The 18,435-nt window shown below is 40.5% G+C and overlaps 2 protein-coding genes across 12 annotated transcripts in view; one reads left to right on the top strand and one right to left on the bottom strand.

Annotated features, from left to right (window-relative positions):
• Positions 1-57: 57 nt before the first annotated feature.
• On the bottom strand, positions 58-5,635 carry LOC309477117 (THAP domain-containing protein 2; the record flags this gene model as incomplete). 2 transcript variants are annotated; one of them, XM_082140277.1, is made up of 4 exons in its annotated part: positions 4,050-5,635; positions 832-956; positions 574-757; positions 58-369 (listed from the first exon to the last, which is right to left on the bottom strand). In XM_082140277.1, exons 2-4 carry the CDS (start codon positions 894-896, stop codon positions 58-60), a joined length of 561 nt encoding a protein of 186 aa, XP_081996403.1. In that variant the 5' UTR covers positions 897-956; positions 4,050-5,635. The 2 variants fall into 2 exon arrangements, with proteins under 2 accessions (XP_081996403.1, XP_081996402.1); XM_082140276.1 differs by having other exon boundaries at positions 832-953.
• sptan1 (spectrin alpha, non-erythrocytic 1) overlaps positions 2,308-18,435 on the top strand; it is a 32,874-nt gene continuing 16,746 nt past the window's right edge. For 3 of the 10 annotated variants that reach the window (XM_082140187.1, XM_082140190.1, XM_082140185.1), the window contains exons 1-17: positions 8,730-9,043; positions 12,721-12,960; positions 13,723-13,848; positions 14,284-14,424; positions 14,536-14,816; positions 14,958-15,102; positions 15,294-15,448; positions 15,561-15,696; positions 15,921-16,022; positions 16,142-16,279; positions 16,396-16,506; positions 16,609-16,686; positions 16,820-16,975; positions 17,090-17,294; positions 17,493-17,674; positions 17,838-18,081; positions 18,206-18,328. In XM_082140187.1, coding sequence (XP_081996313.1) covers positions 9,011-9,043; positions 12,721-12,960; positions 13,723-13,848; positions 14,284-14,424; positions 14,536-14,816; positions 14,958-15,102; positions 15,294-15,448; positions 15,561-15,696; positions 15,921-16,022; positions 16,142-16,279; positions 16,396-16,506; positions 16,609-16,686; positions 16,820-16,975; positions 17,090-17,294; positions 17,493-17,674; positions 17,838-18,081; positions 18,206-18,328 — 2,596 coding nt within the window. In that variant the 5' untranslated portion in view covers positions 8,730-9,010. Of the gene's footprint in view, positions 2,464-5,899; positions 6,036-8,713; positions 9,044-12,720; positions 12,961-13,722; positions 13,849-14,283; positions 14,425-14,535; positions 14,817-14,957; positions 15,103-15,293; positions 15,449-15,560; positions 15,697-15,920; positions 16,023-16,141; positions 16,280-16,395; positions 16,507-16,608; positions 16,687-16,819; positions 16,976-17,089; positions 17,295-17,492; positions 17,675-17,837; positions 18,082-18,205; positions 18,329-18,435 lie in introns of those variants that run through there. The other 7 variants (XM_082140188.1, XM_082140189.1, XM_082140192.1 and 4 more) reach the window with 7 other exon arrangements.

The following is an 18,435-nucleotide window of genomic DNA, read 5'->3' as shown; positions in this document are numbered from 1 at the left end:
GTGACTGAAGAAAACTGATTCTCCATGTAATCCTCAATGTCCAAATATATTTCAGTCCTAATTATTAGTTTTAGGTGTAGAAGTTTTTCTTGTTGCAGGTATTATTGACCCCCTTTGTTTCATTGCTCTGATTGCACTCTTCAAAACTATTGCTCTCTTCTGCCATTGCGTTGCTTTCCGTGACTCCTCAACCAGATTCTTTTTGTACTCTTTTATCTGAAGCTGAGCAGCAGCTAATTTCAGCTGGTAATTTCTTTCTGTGGCCTGAAGACGTTTATAACAGTCACAGCAGGGTGATCTGGATGAGTCGGTTGACTCGGATGCTCCTTGGTGTGGAAGCATATTTTCAGTGTCCTTTAGAATCTGAATCTGAAACACAAAGAGTGTGAATTTATAAAATAGAATGTTTACATTATTGTTTGTTAAACCAGAACCTTCTAAGGTTCTTCGTGGATAAAATATTACACATAGGGAAGGCTAGTTGTCACAATATTTCAGTGTCAATTAAACACATACATTACTCAATAGGCCTATACCAAAGTCTGTCCTCCATAGATAAAAAGATAGACTTACCGTGGACTGTGTAAAATTAAATATAGTCGGAATCGCGTCTGAGTGTAAACGCGGAGATCCAGATTCAAAACAATCCGGAGTGAAATGAGCGGAGCACAGGGAAGAGGATTCAGATGGAGTCCATTCCGCATCCCTCCTCATATTGACTAGCCAATGGCGGCGATGCTCTTCTTGTAATGGGAATCTGAGAGAAACAGGATCATCATCAGTAACAGAAAGGTGTTGTTTTACCATCAAACAAACTGATCACATGCTTACTTGTAGAATGAGATACCGTCGATATTCTCATCCGGGCCGTATCCGCAGAAATCACACGCTGGCATCTCCTCAACTCTGCTTACAGACGTTAACCGAAGTGCTGAGGCCAGAGTAATGAAGGCCTGCTGTGCTGAGGAATCTTATGCTTTATACACTGGGAGGCTATTGATGGTTCTCATTCATGTAAGAGGTGGTAATGGCCGATCTACACACACACAAATGTCGTGAATAGAGACATTTGTGTTTTATTTACATAATGGTTGCAGGATTGAGCTTTTTTTCGCAGCAGTCTAAAAGTCTAAGTAGCATGTAGGCTAGTCATATGGGTTATTTTTCTGTTAGGGAAACTTAATTTAGTTTGAACTTAGTCTTAACTCAACATTTACATCATAAATTTGCCCAAATTGATTTAAACTTGCGTCTTTAATGATTCCATTTATTTTTAACAAATTGTTCAAATGTTACATTGTTTTCTCAAGGAAGATGTTGCAACTATTTTGCTTCTCCTTGCTACATTCTCTGTACCCCTCCCCCTCATAGTTTCACACACATTCATGACATGGACCTTTTAGAAACAAAACAGCATAAGTCTCCAAAACAATAGACAAAATTGGGCCATCAAAGACAACCACTTTGAACGACTCTAGAGTCTAGACTTGAGTGATTTGCAATTTAAGGTTTCAAAAGATGTGTGAATACTATGTGAATATAGGACTTACCAAAAAAAAAAAAAAAGGACTGAATTTAATTTCAAACATGTAGGCTATTTTAACTATTGTGGGTCATTACAATTTATTTTACAAGCCAAAGCTCTTCTTGCTTCTACAGACCTTCTTTATGATATTTCTGGCTCTTTTGAATTCTGTGTTCTCTATTTCCCTCATTGGGAGATAATTATATTTGAAAAATTGTCTTCTTTAATTTGTACTCCCTTCCAGAAGGTTCTACTTGAACATTGTGCTTTGTCAGACTCAGGAAAGAAAATGATGTCATCTGTCCTCACGTCTGACTACATAGCTGTTTTTGCTTCAGAAACTGTTTCAATGTATCTCAGATTATTTTTAAAAATTTTTTATTATCATCCTTATTTTAGCCTATATAGGCATTTCTCAACAATTTCATCTGGATGTGCCAAGACACTGTGTTACAGCAGAAAGCCTAGATACCAAATCTATAATGGCAGCATTTTTTCTGGACCAGGAGAACTGCAGTGCCAGGAATAAAAAAAAAGATGCAGAATCAATTAAATTAATTAGGTACAGTCAGGAAATTCACCAAATGATAGCTATTGATCAAACATGCTAAATTGACTTTCAGCAGCAAATTGCAAAAACCAAATGAGCCAACATTTATATCTCTTATATATATCTATGACTATAAATAAACGTATTTTTGTTTAATGTAGAACACAGAGCTTTTAAATCTAATTTGAGTGGGAGGGGAGCACTATGGGGCGCTCTAGTCCGCTTCGGCATTTTCCGTCAGCGTTCGGCTGGTTGCTGCAGTGCATGATGTCACTGTCTCGCGCAGCTCGTTTCAGTCGATAGCTCGGGCTACGCTGCTATTTCATTCGCTCAGGTCGCCACCCGTTTTCACCCAGCCTCAGAAAAATAGAGCAAAACCTCCAGCAAGGTAGGCTATTACACCAAATTTCATTTGTACAGTTGTGCATTTTTACAAACAAAACACAAATAGAGGACGTTTTATTGCAAACTAAAACAATGGTTTGGTTTATTTCGCGTTTGCAATGCGAAGGGCCGTGCTGGGCGTTTTAGCCACCATTTCCATCTGTTTAATGTTATCTAGAACAGCACATTTCTTTCTTTCTGTTATAAATATACTGTTATTACATTGTTGTGCGAACATCACGCGTTAATGTTGTCTCAGACGAGCTTTCATTGCCCTGCCCAATGGAGTCGTTAGCTGCAGAGCTAACCCATATACAATACACGGCTAGATTATAAATTAAACATTATACACGGATACAGTACAATGTGCAACAAGATTCATTTAAATCTATAGGACTACAGAGACGTTTTAAATTATTAAATAAAACCTTATTTAATTATATTAATTGGGTTTGGAAGGCATTTGTACATGCAAATAAACCAGCAACCTCCTCCAATTACAAATGCTCCTCCAAAGAAAGGCATTTATTTCAACAACGTATCTTGTTCTACCGATACAGAACACGCAATTTGTGTATTTTCATTGGGTTAATGTACATTTATTGACGTATATGCATTCAGGCTATAGAGGATCCGCCCAGCGCCTTTTTCTCTCTCTGTCTGTCATTGGATTATTGCTCTGATATGAGGCCTGAGCTTTGGCTCTGCTTTTATTGTTTTCTGATGGTCTTCTTACCATTTATTATTAACACAGTTGCATATTTAACTTAACCATAGCTGTGTCTGTGTGTTTTTAAGTGGATGATGGTTACTTTGAAATGAATGTTGGAAAACAGTTAATAACAACAATGTTTAAATTATTATTAATAAACTAAGTATGCTACATAAATTCTGCACATATCAGGCTTAATCGTGTGAATGGATATGAGCAGGCAAAGTATAGTCTTGCGTAGTCTTTGTTATATTGTCAGTATATTAAATTTTCCACTTCATTGTCTTCTGGCTTATGTTAACTCTTTTTCTTTGGGGAAAAAATGATTACAGCCTCTGAACATGCCTGCAAGGTTTTAACGATTTGTACCATTGCTTTTTGAACCCATAGACTTTTATGGTGAAGCAGTGAGTGACTTAATATGCATGCCAACTGCTGACATACCAACAGCCCTGCTGAGCTTATGAAAAAGCCCCAGAAGCCAAAAAGATGAATGTTTTTTGTGTTCGGACATTAGCATGCATTGCTTTTAAGCTGTTCAATATTCACAGTTTCACACTGGGCCTCTTATTCATTGTAATATGTAGAGATAGACCAAAAATTGGTTTGATCAGTATTTTAATTTTACTGATATTTGGGCATTAGTTGTTTTGGTGTAATGATGAATTATTATGCCAAAAAACAGTAGTTAAAATTTTGTTCCGAATATCTTTTATCAGACACATAACTAATCTATATCAGTCTTAAAAAAGCTATATCGGTCAATCTCCAATAATGACTTTTCAAGTCAGATTTTTAGTTGCCTTTAATCAGCACTTCAGGCCTAGTGTCTGTTTTCAGATCTGGTGCCTTAGTGAAGTTACGCATTATGAAATAACCTTGCACTGCCCGTCAGCGTCTGGAATTTAGCACTTTTGTCGGTCTCTGTTTAACCGTGTAGACGGTCTAGTGTTCACTCCCCATCCTGTTTCCTCCGAGCCTGATGGCATGCATGCTGAAATTGTTGAGAATCTTTCAAAGGGTGTGGTCTCCGGTCTCATAACGTAACGTAACTCACAACACGCAGGGTCTTCGTAAGGGTGGGGGTGTCCTCTGGGACGTGTTGCCATTGCAAGTGCAGCTGCGTAACTATTTTGGTTGACCCCTCCCAAGTGTCAGGGTCCCATACTTAGTCTGTGCTGCTTATTGAAAATAAATGAGGCAAATAGTTGTTTGACACCACAATATTATAGAAATCTTGGTTTAAGATGTTAAACCAATCCTGATGATGATTTTTTTTTAATTTCCTTATGACTATTAGAGACTATTAGTTTGTGCAGGTCATAGGGTGCCACTTGAACAATACTTTATTAAATTCATAGCAGCTCTGTGTTCATAATGATGCAGATTAATAATCAGTGATCAGTCACTGACTATGTTTACATCATACACACTCACATTTAGGCAATATTTAGATTAAACTTTAAACTATACTCATGTAAACAAAATACTTTGACTGATCGAATGGAATTGATGTGATTAAGCTCATAATTATAGCAACCAGAATCGTAGTAAAACATTTCTTATTTTATTTAGGCATGCAAAGACTTTAATCACATTTATTCCACTCTGACCATAGTGCGCATGTGCAGTTTTGGGGTGCTGAAAAAAACTGAATTCATGTTGAAAACGTTGCACGTCACCAATAAAATGTAGTAAATTGATGATCAAAAACATTGAAATGGAGACATTTTTAAGAGCGTCACCAAACCGGATACCAAAGAGCCGGCGAACAAATAGTGTGTATAATCAGAATAATGAAAACTGCATGTAAATGGGAGTGAAAAGGTAAGTCAAAGCTCGTGTAAACATCTTCCTCGATTAAGTCCATACTCTGGTTTTTGGAAATAATCACTTTATTGTTGCACATTTAAACATGGATGGTGTCTTGTATGGCTGTACATGATAGAAAACAGACCAAAGCCTGTGTGTTGTGCTATTGTTCTGGTTTTAGGTTGCATCCTGGTGGTGTAACACAAACCTGAAGTGGTCTACGTTGTCACTTTGATATGTATCAGATGGTCTCTTTCTTGCGGTCTGTGTTGCGTTATTGTGTTGCATGAGCTGCTATAAGACCGCATGCTCTACTTTGGCTCACATAAGCAGTGAATTTTGCATATATTAAATGGTTCATGTGCATTTGTCCCGGTTCTATTTTTATTAACCAGTCTCAATGTCTTAATCAATAATAATGTTTTGCATTACGCCTTGTAGCCATCCCCAAGACACCTGTTACCATGTCCACGTTTCTTAAACCCAAACTGAAGGTAAAATATGTGAGTTTGCGTCTCCAACCTGATCTCACAGGAATACGTGACTATTTTACAATATGTGAATCGTTCAAAAATGTATGATTATTAGAAAAAAAGCAAGCGTGAAGGTCCACCCCTAACCCCACCCATAAACGTACCTGTCACAGGGGCGTAAGAAGATAATGTGGAAACTTACGAATGAGATCATACGAATTAACAACCAATTTGGCAAAATGTAAAATAGTTACGAATTGCCATGAGATTATGTTGGTATCTTTGTGTTCTGCCCTGATTTGCTGTGTAGTAGCAATGAGAAAATAATTGTAAAGTGTTTGCATTGTCAGTGTAGAAAGTTCTTATTCTCTCAAAAAGAGAGACGCATGGGTTGGGCTGTACCTTGGCTGTCTCCCCACAGAGGCCGTCACTGCAGCGCTGATGCTTTTGTCAGCACTGCAGCGAGAGGGAGAGGAGATGGTTAGACAAATGCAGTGAGAGTGAGGTTTTGTTTTCTGCATACTCATGCACCCATCTTCATCTTAAGAAACATCATTGCACATAGAACCTGGGCTTAAAGTAAGTAACAGGATATTATGAATTTGTGAGGTCTTTGGGTGCTTTTTGTATATTTAATGCATGGAAGTGCTGGTTTATTATAGGCTGTTTGTGTTTGTTGCATGGTTTGAGTGGGTGTGTTCTGCATGATGGTACCCTAGTTGACATGCTGCCACGGATTTAATCTCTTGAAATCCGCCTGCGTGTGATGTTTTGATCCCTGGGCAGCTGTGATAGGCTGCAAGTGAACCTTTTTTTTCCCCTGCAGCTCAATATAATCATAAATATTTCATGTTTAGGATGGGCTCGGTTTGAGTGCATCATCATTCTCGGGGTTCGTGGAGCTTTCAAATCTCAATCAATAAAGAAGCCTTTTCGAAACGAGTTAACAGGATAAAGGACTGAAATAATATGAGCATATCTCTAGATCTCCCGGCAAAACTGCTATTATTTCAGCTTTTTGGACTCTTCGAACAGTTACTATTAGCCAAACTAAATCCTTGGAGACATCCCACCCGTTTCCTCTAAATTCCTTAGGCCTGCATCCTCCCATTTAGACGTCAGCGCCCCTCGGAAACAGATGTGTTACCATGGAAACTTCCAGGCTTTCAGCGTGACCTTACTTAGTTCTCGGTATTCCCAGGTTGATAGTGGGAGTGAGTTTAATGATGATATGTGCTTCACTCTTGCTGAACACTGATGTTTGGAGTATGGTATCCATCCATGTTATGAAAAAGGAATGCTTGAGGAAATGGGTGTCTTATTACATCACTGCATTTTTTTTTTTTTTTTTACCTTGTGATCTGATAAGAATCTTGTTGTCTTAGCAGTGTTACCTTAAGCCCTGTTCACACCACCAGCGACTTTGTCGTTATATGTCGCTAGTCTCTGTTCTGTGAAGGCTCTTGTGGTGGGCGTTCCCAGTGCTGTCACTCTAATGTTATTGGTAGACTGCACGCACGTCTTTCCATATCTTTAGAAAATGCAATCACAAATGATATATAAAACTTAGCTATCATTCTAATTTGACTAGGAATTAGACTTAAAAGAATTAAAAGTAGCATTTTGCTGTTAGAGAGTGTTGTGATATAAACTACAGCAGTGCTCGGTTCATTAAATCATTAACTAGATTAACGATCGATCAATCAACGAATTAAACTCACTCATACTGCCAAAAATGACTTAAACATCATTTGAAACCGACAAATAATAAATGTTCTTGTCCCTAATAATAAACATAATGCAGGGGAAACTGTAATATGAACTACAGCAGTGCTAAACTGCTCGCTGCTTCATATTGACAACACAATTAACACAAACTATCAATGTATGAATCAAACTCACTACTTCCACGTAGTAGATGTAGACGTTCCACATCTCGTCTTTTGCACGCTCAAGGTCGTAGGTCGCTCACGCTCAAGGTCGTATTTTACATGTAAATGCATGACAAGTGCGCTCACGTAGAGAGTGACGTGCTCATTTTTTTCCAGGCATGACTGTGCCGCAGCCAGATGAAAAAAATCTCACCTGTTCAGAATGCTGCAAGCGCACAGCAGGTCATGTGACAAGAAACAACCAATTCTTGAAAACATTGAAAGCTCAGCAAAGATGGACGAAAATCACATCTGTACAGGGCGTTTTTCTTCTTCTTCTCATCTTAATAAATATATCTAGTAGTAGAGCTCATGCAAGGGCTGGATTCCATTTATCCATTTATCTGTACATGTCTTAATGGAGAACGAGGCTTATGATTGCTTAGCGACGGCAGACACAATACTCGAGCGCTTTTAAATGGAGGAGAAAGCAGCACGGCAGGCGTTTTCCTTATGTTTTTAGACGCAAAATGTGAATGGCCCCTGAGACTGCCGACAATTTCTTTTCCACACATCATTTTATTATATCCATGTTATAGTCAAATCATATAAAACAGTGAAATCGCTCTAGAACTCTGTCCTGTCTTGTCTGCACTCGAGATGATGACGTGAGCTCCACTAACAGTCTTCACTCCTATTGGTTGTCGCTTGCAAAATTCGCTGCTCATTTGCATAAACTTTTCAGAACTTTTGTCGCGTGATTCACGTCACTTGACATGCCTACAATTCTGCCAGCGGTCACTCGCTCGTGTCGCCGGAAGTCGCCAGCTCTCCATTGAAAATGAATGGGATCATGTCGCTTTATCACTGTGTGTCCTGGCGGTGTGAATGGGGCTTTATAATTGACTCACTTTGATGTTCTAGTTTTACCTGATTGGTTCAGTCTCACACATTGTTACCATCACATGTATACTGCTTTGGAAATCTGTGTCACCTTCAGGCTTGTGGTTATTAATATCCCAGCTCTTCTCTGAGAGAATCTTAAGAATGTCTATCAGAGGACAACCTCATTATCAGGAGAATGGGAATAACAGTCTTGTCGCTATTAGAGAGTCCTGATTGTCTGGGTGGAGTGGGAATATCCTTATAGTGATAGTTCACCCAAAAATAATGAAAATTCTGTCATCACTTACTCACCCTCAAGTTGTTCAAAACCTGTATGAATTTCTTTCTTCTGCTGAACACACAAGGAAGATATTTTGAAGAATGTCGGTAACCAAATAGTTGATGGGCCCCATTGACTTCCCATAGGTTTTTTAAAATTATTCCATTGACTGCTCATACTTCCTTTTTTTGGTTTGTGGTTCTGACCATAATGGTTGTAAAACAGCAAAGATGGTTGTTGTTTTTTTATTAACAAACCTCAGAAGATGAAATGGTTTTCAACATGTCATGTTCTAAAGCTCTTGTAATGGTTGCCTGTTCATAAATCATAAATGGCCACTGTATTGCAGGAGGGCGAGAGGTTGGACTTTGCCTGTGTCATCATGTGTTGGGAATGTAAGAGGCAGTTACTGAAGTGCTGTGCTCAATGAATGAGCTCGTGGGAACGAGAGGGGAATATTCCAGAGTGCTGCTGTACTGCCGTATTCAGTTGGATTCAGAAGCAACAGACTAAGACAAATGATAGAGAGGAACGAGGAGGGAGACGAAAGTGTGAGTTTGTGTTATCACTAGTACGCAGTCGCGTTTAGAAGCGCTATCTGTTGCTACAGCTGGACTGCAGTGAGGCACTCGTGAGCGCGTAGCTTTGTATTACAGTGAGTTTTTATTACATTGTTTGTGTATTTAACTTTGTAACTCTTATTTCATGTTTAAGTATTTTAAATACAGTGTCACAAAATGAATACTGAGATTGCATGGTTTTTAAAGACATATCACGGGTTGAGTGTGCACGTCTGCTGACTTTTGATCCGCACATGGGTGTGGCCTATTGCGTTTTTTCCAACGCACAGTTGCCGGCTTAAATTTAACGGTACAGATCCGTGGTCATGACACCTATCCCCACAGACCTGTCGGACTGAAACCAGGCTGAGCTGGTCGTAATCTCCTGTCTGATCTGAGCGGACATTGAGATGGGATTGTTTTGGGAGAGGCTGGGAGGGGGAAGGGCGGCATGCACCCAGCTGATCTGGACTAAAACAAAATGTTTCAGTAAAGCGCAAGCTGTGCATTAGATCTTCGGTCGTTCATCACGTTTCTCATCTGGATGGGTTGAAGTTATGATTGAGTCAAGGACCTCACTAATGGATCAGCCATTAGCTAATCACTTCCTTATCTGCTTTCTCTTTTCTATTCTCCCGTCATTATATTAAGCGGATGTTTTGTACATAGCAGCCACTGATTGGGCTGATCTCCTGTGGTTAATTCTCTTCATAAACCTTTGCTGTTTCTGTCTCTTCCATATTTAGCATGATGACCGCCATCTTCTCTTTCCTCCCATTCGGCCCCCCGTTCCACCATCTTTTCCTTTATTTCCCTCATTTCTTCTATCCACATGGGGGGTTATAATGGAAAGATGGCAGTTCTGGCCAGCATAACAAAAGACTGTATTGATCCAGGCTGACAGTGCATTGCATGGCTGACTCCATAGTCTGGCCACTCTTCACATTGTTAAAAATGCTGTTTTGTTAGTTTCTCTGGCCTTGGATTAGCCTGAACCCTCCCCAAACACGTCCTATAATGGATTCGCTTCAGCAAATGGAGCACACGGCCCTTAAATGATCTTAGCATGTGATGCCTGACAACATCCACATGCAGTCACACAACAATGCTTTTGTCAAATTTAGAAATTGAATGAAACTTTTTTTTTTATATACATGACTTTTGCACAGATTTTTGTCCCGATTTGCAGTCTGGATGAGCTAGTTGTCTAAAGTCATCACCAGTCCGAAGATTTTGAGCAGTTGGAATTGACAGATTTCGTATTGTGTATGATGGCCACAGATTTTGATTCCATCCAGTTGGAGATATAAAACAGGTTTGATATTTTGAGCGATTTTAGAACATATTAGCTGCTTTTCCTCCATCAGGCCAAACCGTTCTCATTGCTTAACCGTTCCATTCCATGCCGATCCGGCCCTGCCGGTACAGATATGGTTTAATTTTCCACTGTGGGTCACAGAGCTCGTTGGAATGAATACAAAATTGAACAAAATCATTGCTTTACAGACAATATGAGATGTAAATAGCGACCGTGTTATGGAGGCTGATCAAATATTTATTTTAATTTTATTATTAACTTCACTCAAATATTGTGCTTTGCCATTTATAGAGAAACTGGCTGCCAGGCAACAAACAAGTGACCAATCCTGAGTGGCAACATCACTACACACATTCTACCAGCACGAGTGAAGTGGCGTTTAGTGTATGATCAGATTTTCGGCAAATGTATGAAGCCTAGTGTTTTAAAATCTTCTCTGGTTTTAAGTGGTGGTGTGTAATTCCAGGAGTTTGTTTATTATAGTTTATTTGCCATGAAAATAGCATTTAGCCTTAAATAAATGAATAAATAAAAACACAGAAAGGGTTAATATGTTGCCATGCTATTACTGAAACAGATGAAGAATGTTCATTTGTTCACACATATGTGTGGAATGACTCCAGATGTTCACACCTGTGTGTGAAGTGAATTCTTCTACCCTTGTCCTCGGTTAGCTTTTTATCACTTAAGACTTCTTCTTAAATGGATCAGCAGCAGACCTTGCATTCCAAGAAATCCAGTCAGTCTGGAGATCGAGATTGAACCTATCTGAAAATCAGCTCATAACAGCTTTTATCATCATATTACCTAACTACAAATAAACATGACACATCATGGTCTTTATTTATGAGTACAAAGATTTTTGAGAATATAATTGAGTCATTGTGCAATGTTTCCAGTGTCAACAACAACCTTGGTTTGTTTGTTTTTTGCATCAGAATAAGATGCTGTTGAGATTATGCTGTTGAGATCTGCTGTGGAAACATTTGGAACGGTTCTAGATCATCCAGCTTCATGCTATTGGTAGAAAAAGAGCTACAGAGACATTTGCTGTAACCTGGGTGGGACCCATCTTTGGTTCAGTCATTCTGGACACTAATGGCGCTTTTCCACTACACAGTACCAGCTCGCCTCGGCTCGCCTCGCCTCGACTCGACTCAGCTCGGCTCGGCTCGGCTCGCTTTTCGCTCCGTTTTCCATTGCAGATAGTACCTCCACAATAGTACCAGGTCGTCATAGCGACGCCGCAGGAAACTGCCGTGACTTAATCTTTTACGCGAGACGCGCGAGACACACCCGCTACCCACACACACAGGACAATGGAGGAAATCGAGTGTATGCTGTTTTTGGATGTTTTTGCTGTTTTTTATTCAGGATACTCCGTCTGGCGCGTGCAATGATGACGCAGTGAATAGTGACGATTCTCTCTGACCAATCAGCAGTCTGCCTTGTTTTCACGTCACATTTTAGTATCGCCTCAGCTCGCTTAGAACCTCGCCGGAGGTGGTACGAAAAAAAGTACCTGGAAGCAGGTACAGGTACAACTTTTACATAGTGGAAAACCAAACAGAGCCGAGTCGAGTCGAGTCGAGGCGAGCCGAGGCGAGCTGGTACTGTGTAGTGGAAAAGCGCCATAACATCCCCTCCACCCTCAAATGCAGCTGAAATCACAACGCCCCCACCCTACTGACAGTATGGGACAAATGCAGTTGGATTGGGCTTTGGATTGGTGGGGGGTTGTGTTCAGAGTCAGTGGGGGGCTGATGGCAGCACTCTCTTTGTGCTGGTTTGCTCAGAAGCGTGAGGAATGTCCGCCTGGCCCCCCATGTGCTCAGCTGTTGGCCATTGCTGGGGAGAGTTGTGTCTTTTAACTCATAAAATATCCGCTTGGTTTTAGGTACCTCCCTCGAGTGAGTGTTTGTTTCATACAGACTTAGTGTTGTCATTTTTTTTTTATTGATTTGCATAAATATAATATACAGTAGTCAACATTTGAAGTGGATCAAAAAAAGTTCATCAAAGTTGTCCTAAGACAAGAACGGGTATTGTTCAAAATTCATGTATAACTTTGATGAAAGGTTTTGATCCACTTTGGATTGTACATTGTAATTTTATCGTGAAATATTTTTTTTTTATTGGTCCTTTTATTGCTATTACCAGGAAGTTATTCCCATTGTTTCCTGTTAGAGAACTCTTTTGCTGTACTCTTGTTCTTTTCTGATCAGATTGCCACACTGAGGTTCTTCAAAAATAGATTTTTTGCTTACTAAGCCCAAATTCATGTGGAAGGGCATTTGGCATGGACATTTGGAGATTAATTTATTAACATTAAGTCTTTGCCCTCTTTTAGAAAATGGATGTCAGTGGAGTCAAAGTTCTAGAGTCGGCCGACGACATCCAGGAGCGCCGACAGCAGGTTCTGGACCGGTACCGTCGTTTCAAGGAGCTGTCTACTGTGCGAAGACAGAAACTCGAGGACTCTTACCGGTTCCAGTTCTTCCGTCGAGATGCAGATGAGCTTGAGAAATGGATCCAAGAGAAACTACAGATTGCCTCTGATGAGAACTACAAGGACCCCAGTAACCTACAGGTGAGAGAAAAGCAATTTTGAAGGTTCCAAAGTGACTCTTCTACTCAAGTTTACAAGTTGTAAACTTAACAACTGCAATCCAACCCAATCCGACTTCAGATGCAAAAGCCTCTAAGTGCTATCTGAAATTTTCTTCTAAAATTTGAATTTTTTTCAAGCTCGTATGTTGAAGTTCAGTTATTTCACTTTAATGACAATTAATAGGTAATTTTCATTGCCATTAAAGTGAAATAACTGAACATAAACATACAAGCTTGATAAAAATTATCATTCTAGAAGGAAATTTCAGATGGCACTTAGAGGCTTTTGCATCTGAACTCTTCATATATATATATATATATATATATATATATATGAACAACTTGTAAATCACTCAGGGAAACAAATAAAAAATAAAGTACTAAAATGTGTTATCACACATTCCTGTTCCTGAAGTGACTCCTCCCTTAAGTTGTAAATTCCTTGACTGGGTGTCTGCTGTAATCAACAGTAAATTTATGTGTAGAGTCATCAGATTATAATAGCTTGAATACATATTGAACACATGCATACAATGACTTTTATCAAAAGTATATATTGTGACATATGCAGATGATTATGGAGTTGGTTGAAATTAGGCCTTATAGAGTTGCAAAGCTCTCTAAAGAAATGCATCTTCACAAAATACATTGTTTAAAAACGAGAAGTTTAAGAGCTGCATAGTATGCGTCGACTTTACCATTATTTTTGTCTTACAGAGCTTTCTTTTTTTCCATCTCTTAGGGAAAGCTCCAGAAACATCAAGCCTTTGAGGCAGAGGTGCAGGCTAACGCTGGGGCCATTATCAAACTGGACGACACCGGCAACCTCATGATATCTGAGAGCCACTTTGCATCTGAAACCATCCGAGTAAGAGACTCTTTCTTTTTAATACCACATGCTACATTTCCATAACGCTGAAAAGTGTAATTTGTAGTTTTTTTAACATCATCCTATATGGATCAGTCTTTTACGCCTTACCGGACCTCTCAGCGACCAATAGTAAAAAGTGTCAATTATGGCGCTTTCATTCAAGTAGGTGCTTGAGTGCCGTGAAACTTCTTAAATTTCTTCTGCTTCTTTTGACAGTGCATGTCCCTTGAAAGAACTGCGTGCAGTGTTTTTTTTTCCGGTGTACCTCAACTTCCTTACTCGGTCTTTCTATTACAGTCCAAGCTGACTTTCTATTTCAGAAAACAACATTTCTAGACTTCATCTGAGCTGTCCTAGAAAAAATATGTGTGACAAGGAGAGCATTTTGTTTTGATCCTAACTCTCTTGTCTTTGTCGCCTCTTTAAACTCAGACCCGTCTAGAGGAGCTTCACCGTCTGTGGGACCTCCTGCTGCAGAAGACTAAAGAGAAGGGAGTGCGTCTCCTGCAGGCCCAGAAATTGGTGCAGTATCTCCGTGAGTGCGAGGATGCTCTGGACTGGATCAGTGACAAGGTGAGAAACAATAGTAGGCGTCATATATTGTGCTATAGGCGTGTTTGGTCAATTGTGAAAAATAATTTCACCCAAGATATTTGAAGACGCACTGACGAAACTTTCTTGCAGGAAGCGATTGCCACCTCAGAGGAGCTTGGGCAAGACCTGGAGCATGTGGAAGTTCTACAGAAGAAGTTTGAGGAGTTCCAGACAGACCTGGCAGCCCACGAGGAGCGTGTGAACGAGGTGAACCAGGCAGCTGGTAAGCTAACCCAGGAGAACCACCCAGAGGCTGAGCTCATCTTGAAGAAGCAGGAGGAGGTGAATGCTGCCTGGCAGAGGCTGAAGGGCTTGGCTCAGCAGAGGCAAGGCAAGCTGTTTGGAGCTGCTGAGGTGCAGCGTTTCAATCGGTAAGTTCACACCAACGACGATAACTATAAAGTTTTAATAATCTTTCTATTTCTCTGAGAACAAGGAATGTTCCTGATGTAATCACTACTTTTTATAAAAAATTGCCTTTAATTACTGAAATTTTCTGTTCTGGCCTACAGGGATGTGGATGAGACAATCAGCTGGATTAAGGAAAAGGAGCAGCTGATGGCGTCTGATGATTTTGGTCGTGACCTCGCCAGCGTTCAAGCCCTGCTCCGGAAACACGAAGGTCTGGAAAGAGACTTGGCAGCCTTGGAGGACAAGGTCAGTCTCAGCCTATCCACAAACTTTTTTTTTTTCTATTTCACAATGCAGGCCAAATCAAATTTATACATTTATTCTCTAATTGTTTTTTTATGTACATTCAATTTAATGCACTCTCTGTTATACGCCCATGTTTAAGCAATGTGCAATCATTCTTTGTGTATGATGTAGACATGCTCTCCTGTCTTCAGGTAAACACTCTTGGTGGTGAGGCAGACCGTCTGCAGCAGACACACCCCCAGAACGCTACTCAGATCCACCTGAAAAGAGACGAACTCATTACCAACTGGGAGCAAATCCGTACCCTGGCGGCTGAGCGACACGCTCGCCTCAATGACTCCTACAGGTGGGTTAATACACACCTTTTTGCTTTTGATTGCTTCAAATTGAGATTGTAATGTTAAGCTCATCTCACACAGTGCTAGCTTGTGATCTTATGATTTATGATTTTTTTTTAGGCTGCAGCGCTTCACTGCAGATTTCCGTGATCTGACCAGCTGGGTGACCGAGATGAAGGCTCTGATCAACGCAGACGAGCTGGCCAACGATGTGGCTGGAGCTGAGGCCCTGCTCGACCGCCACCAGGAGCATAAGGTATTATCCTAACATCTAAACAAGTAGAGCTACATGGGAAAATTAAGTTTGGATTGAATATTGGATCTACAACCTTTCTTTCTATAAACATTTTTTTTATAGAAACAAACCTATTTGAGTGTGATTTGGTAATTAAGTATTGCTATTGTAATTGCGCTTACAGTGTTGTTCTACCAAGGATGCTTGGCATTGAAAGACTGATTGTGTCCATAATGTTTTATCAGGGTGAGATTGATGCTCATGAGGACAGTTTCAAATCTACTGATGAGGCTGGGCAAGCCCTGCTGAACACTGGGCATTATGCTTCTGAGGAAGTCAAGGAAAAGGTGTGTCTGACCACAGATCTGTGTTTTTGTAGACTATTTGCAAACTCTTAATTGAAGCCTTTGTAAATCTAAAGTGAGCAGCACCTGAATGACTCCCCATTTTGTGTTCGTCTGTGTAGCTGGGCATACTCTCTGAAGAAAAGGTGTCTCTTCTGGAGCTGTGGGAGCTACGCAGGCAGCAGTATGAGCAGTGCATGGACCTGCAGCTCTTTTACAGGGACACCGAGCAGGTTGACAACTGGATGAGCAAGCAAGAGGTACGAATTTGTGTAGAAATCATTCATCTTATATTGTGAAGATCACACTTTCTCTCAAACATGTAACAAAAATGTAGTTTTAAAGATTTGAAAGGTCTCAATATGTATTCCTCAAGGCTTTCCTGCTGAATGAAGACTTAGGTGACTCTCTGGACAGCGTTGAAGCTCTTCTGAAGAAACACGAAGACTTTGAGAAATCCCTCAGTGCCCAGGAAGAAAAAATCACCGTAAGAAATCACACAGTCTGATGTACAATTCAAGGCCTGGTACAATTTATTTGACAAATCTTACAGTTTTTAATTCTTTTAATTCTGTATTGAAATGTACAGGCCCTGGATGAATTTGCCACCAAACTGATCCAGAACAATCACTACGCCAAGGAGGATGTGGCCACCCGCAGAGATGCAGTAAGTGGAGATTAGCACCCTGAAATGTCCTTCATTTCACGCTCGCAAGCACTTTCCTCCTCTCAATTATTGCTGACAGAAGTGCTGAATCACTGGTAATACTATAATGTAAACGCCTTTTCTTCTACTTCAGCTGCTGAGCAGACGCAACGCTCTTCATGAGCGTGCTCAGTTTCGCCGTGCCGCCCTGGAGGACTCTTTCCATCTGCAGCAGTTCTTCCGGGACTCTGATGAGCTCAAGAGCTGGATAAATGAGAAGATGAAGACCGCCACTGACGAGGCCTACAAGGTATGTTGTCCTAGAACTACTACAAGTTGTGCTGCACATTTGGATTCAGTTGTCTATATTTCTTAATATCTCTCATCCTCTTTTCCTCCCCATCTCTGTTCCTTCTTTTTTTAGGACCCATCCAACCTGCAGGGGAAGGTACAGAAGCACCAGGCCTTCGAGGCCGAGCTTTCTGCTAATCAGAGCCGCATTGATGCGCTGCAGAAGTCAGGCCAAGAGCTGGTTGATAGGAAACACTATGCCTTCAGCGAGGTGTCCACCCGAATGGATGAGGTCAGCTCTCAGTGGAAGAAACTTCTAGAGGCAACTGAGCTCAAAGGTGAGAAAATGCTCAAGAGTGTGAATATAGCGTGGACAGAAACCATCTGACTGACAATTAATGTAACAACCACTGTTCGTTTAGTTGTGTGTTATGAAACCATACATTTTTTGGCTCTAGTTCAAAACTGTGGCAAACATGTAACACAAGTAAAAATATAGATATTTTTTAATGATATCACATCCTTTACCCTTGTAGGGATTAAGTTGCGTGAAGCAAACCAGCAGCAGCAGTTCAATCGTAATGTGGAGGACATCGAGCTGTGGCTGTATGAGGTCGAGGGACACCTGGCCTCCGATGACTTTGGAAAAGACCTGACCAGCGTCCAGAACCTTCAGAAGAAACATGCTCTGCTAGAGGCTGATGTGGCTGCCCACCAGGTAACAATGTCTGACTGATTTAAAAAATAACTGATATAAGATATATGAAGACTTTCATGTATACTTGTACTTGTACATTGTATTTCATGTACAATTCACAGTTTTACTAAACATCTAAACTTCCTTCAGCTTAACTGACAGCTTGTTTCTCTCCTCTTGACAGGACCGTATTGATGGCATTACCATCCAGGCCAGGCAGTTCCAGGAGGCCGGCCATTTTGATGCTGATAACATCCGCAAGAAACAAGAGGCTCTCGTGGCACGCTACGAGGCCCTAAAGGAGCCCATGGCCGCCCGTAAACAGAAGCTTTCAGACTCTCTGCGCCTTCAGCAACTTTTTAGGGATGTAGAAGATGAGGAGACCTGGATCCGAGAGAAGGAACCTATTGCTTCCTCCACCAACAGGGGTCAGTGTAATTAAATTACATGAAATGAGGTCTTGGTCCAAAGAAGTTGGCATTCTACAGACTATCTAAAATAACTATAAACTGTTGACATTCATATAACAATGATCTTCTTGTACCCTCTCAGGAAAAGACCTTATTGGAGTCCAGAACCTTCTGAAGAAACACCAGGCTCTGCAGGCAGAAATCTCTGGTCATGAGCCCAGAATCAAGGCTGTTTCTCAGAAGGGGGAGGCCATGGTTGATGAGGGTAGGATTTATTTCTAAGACATTGACTTTGTATTAGGCTTTGTTTCAGAATTGAACACCTTTAGTCAATGTAGAAACAATAAATTTGAAGTATTTATTTCCCCACCG

This window comes from Leuciscus leuciscus (assembly GCF_965113295.1).
Source record: "Leuciscus leuciscus genome assembly, chromosome: 16".
NCBI classification, from domain to species: domain Eukaryota; kingdom Metazoa; phylum Chordata; class Actinopteri; order Cypriniformes; family Leuciscidae; genus Leuciscus; species Leuciscus leuciscus.
This window is presented reverse-complemented; position numbering and strand designations above follow the sequence as displayed.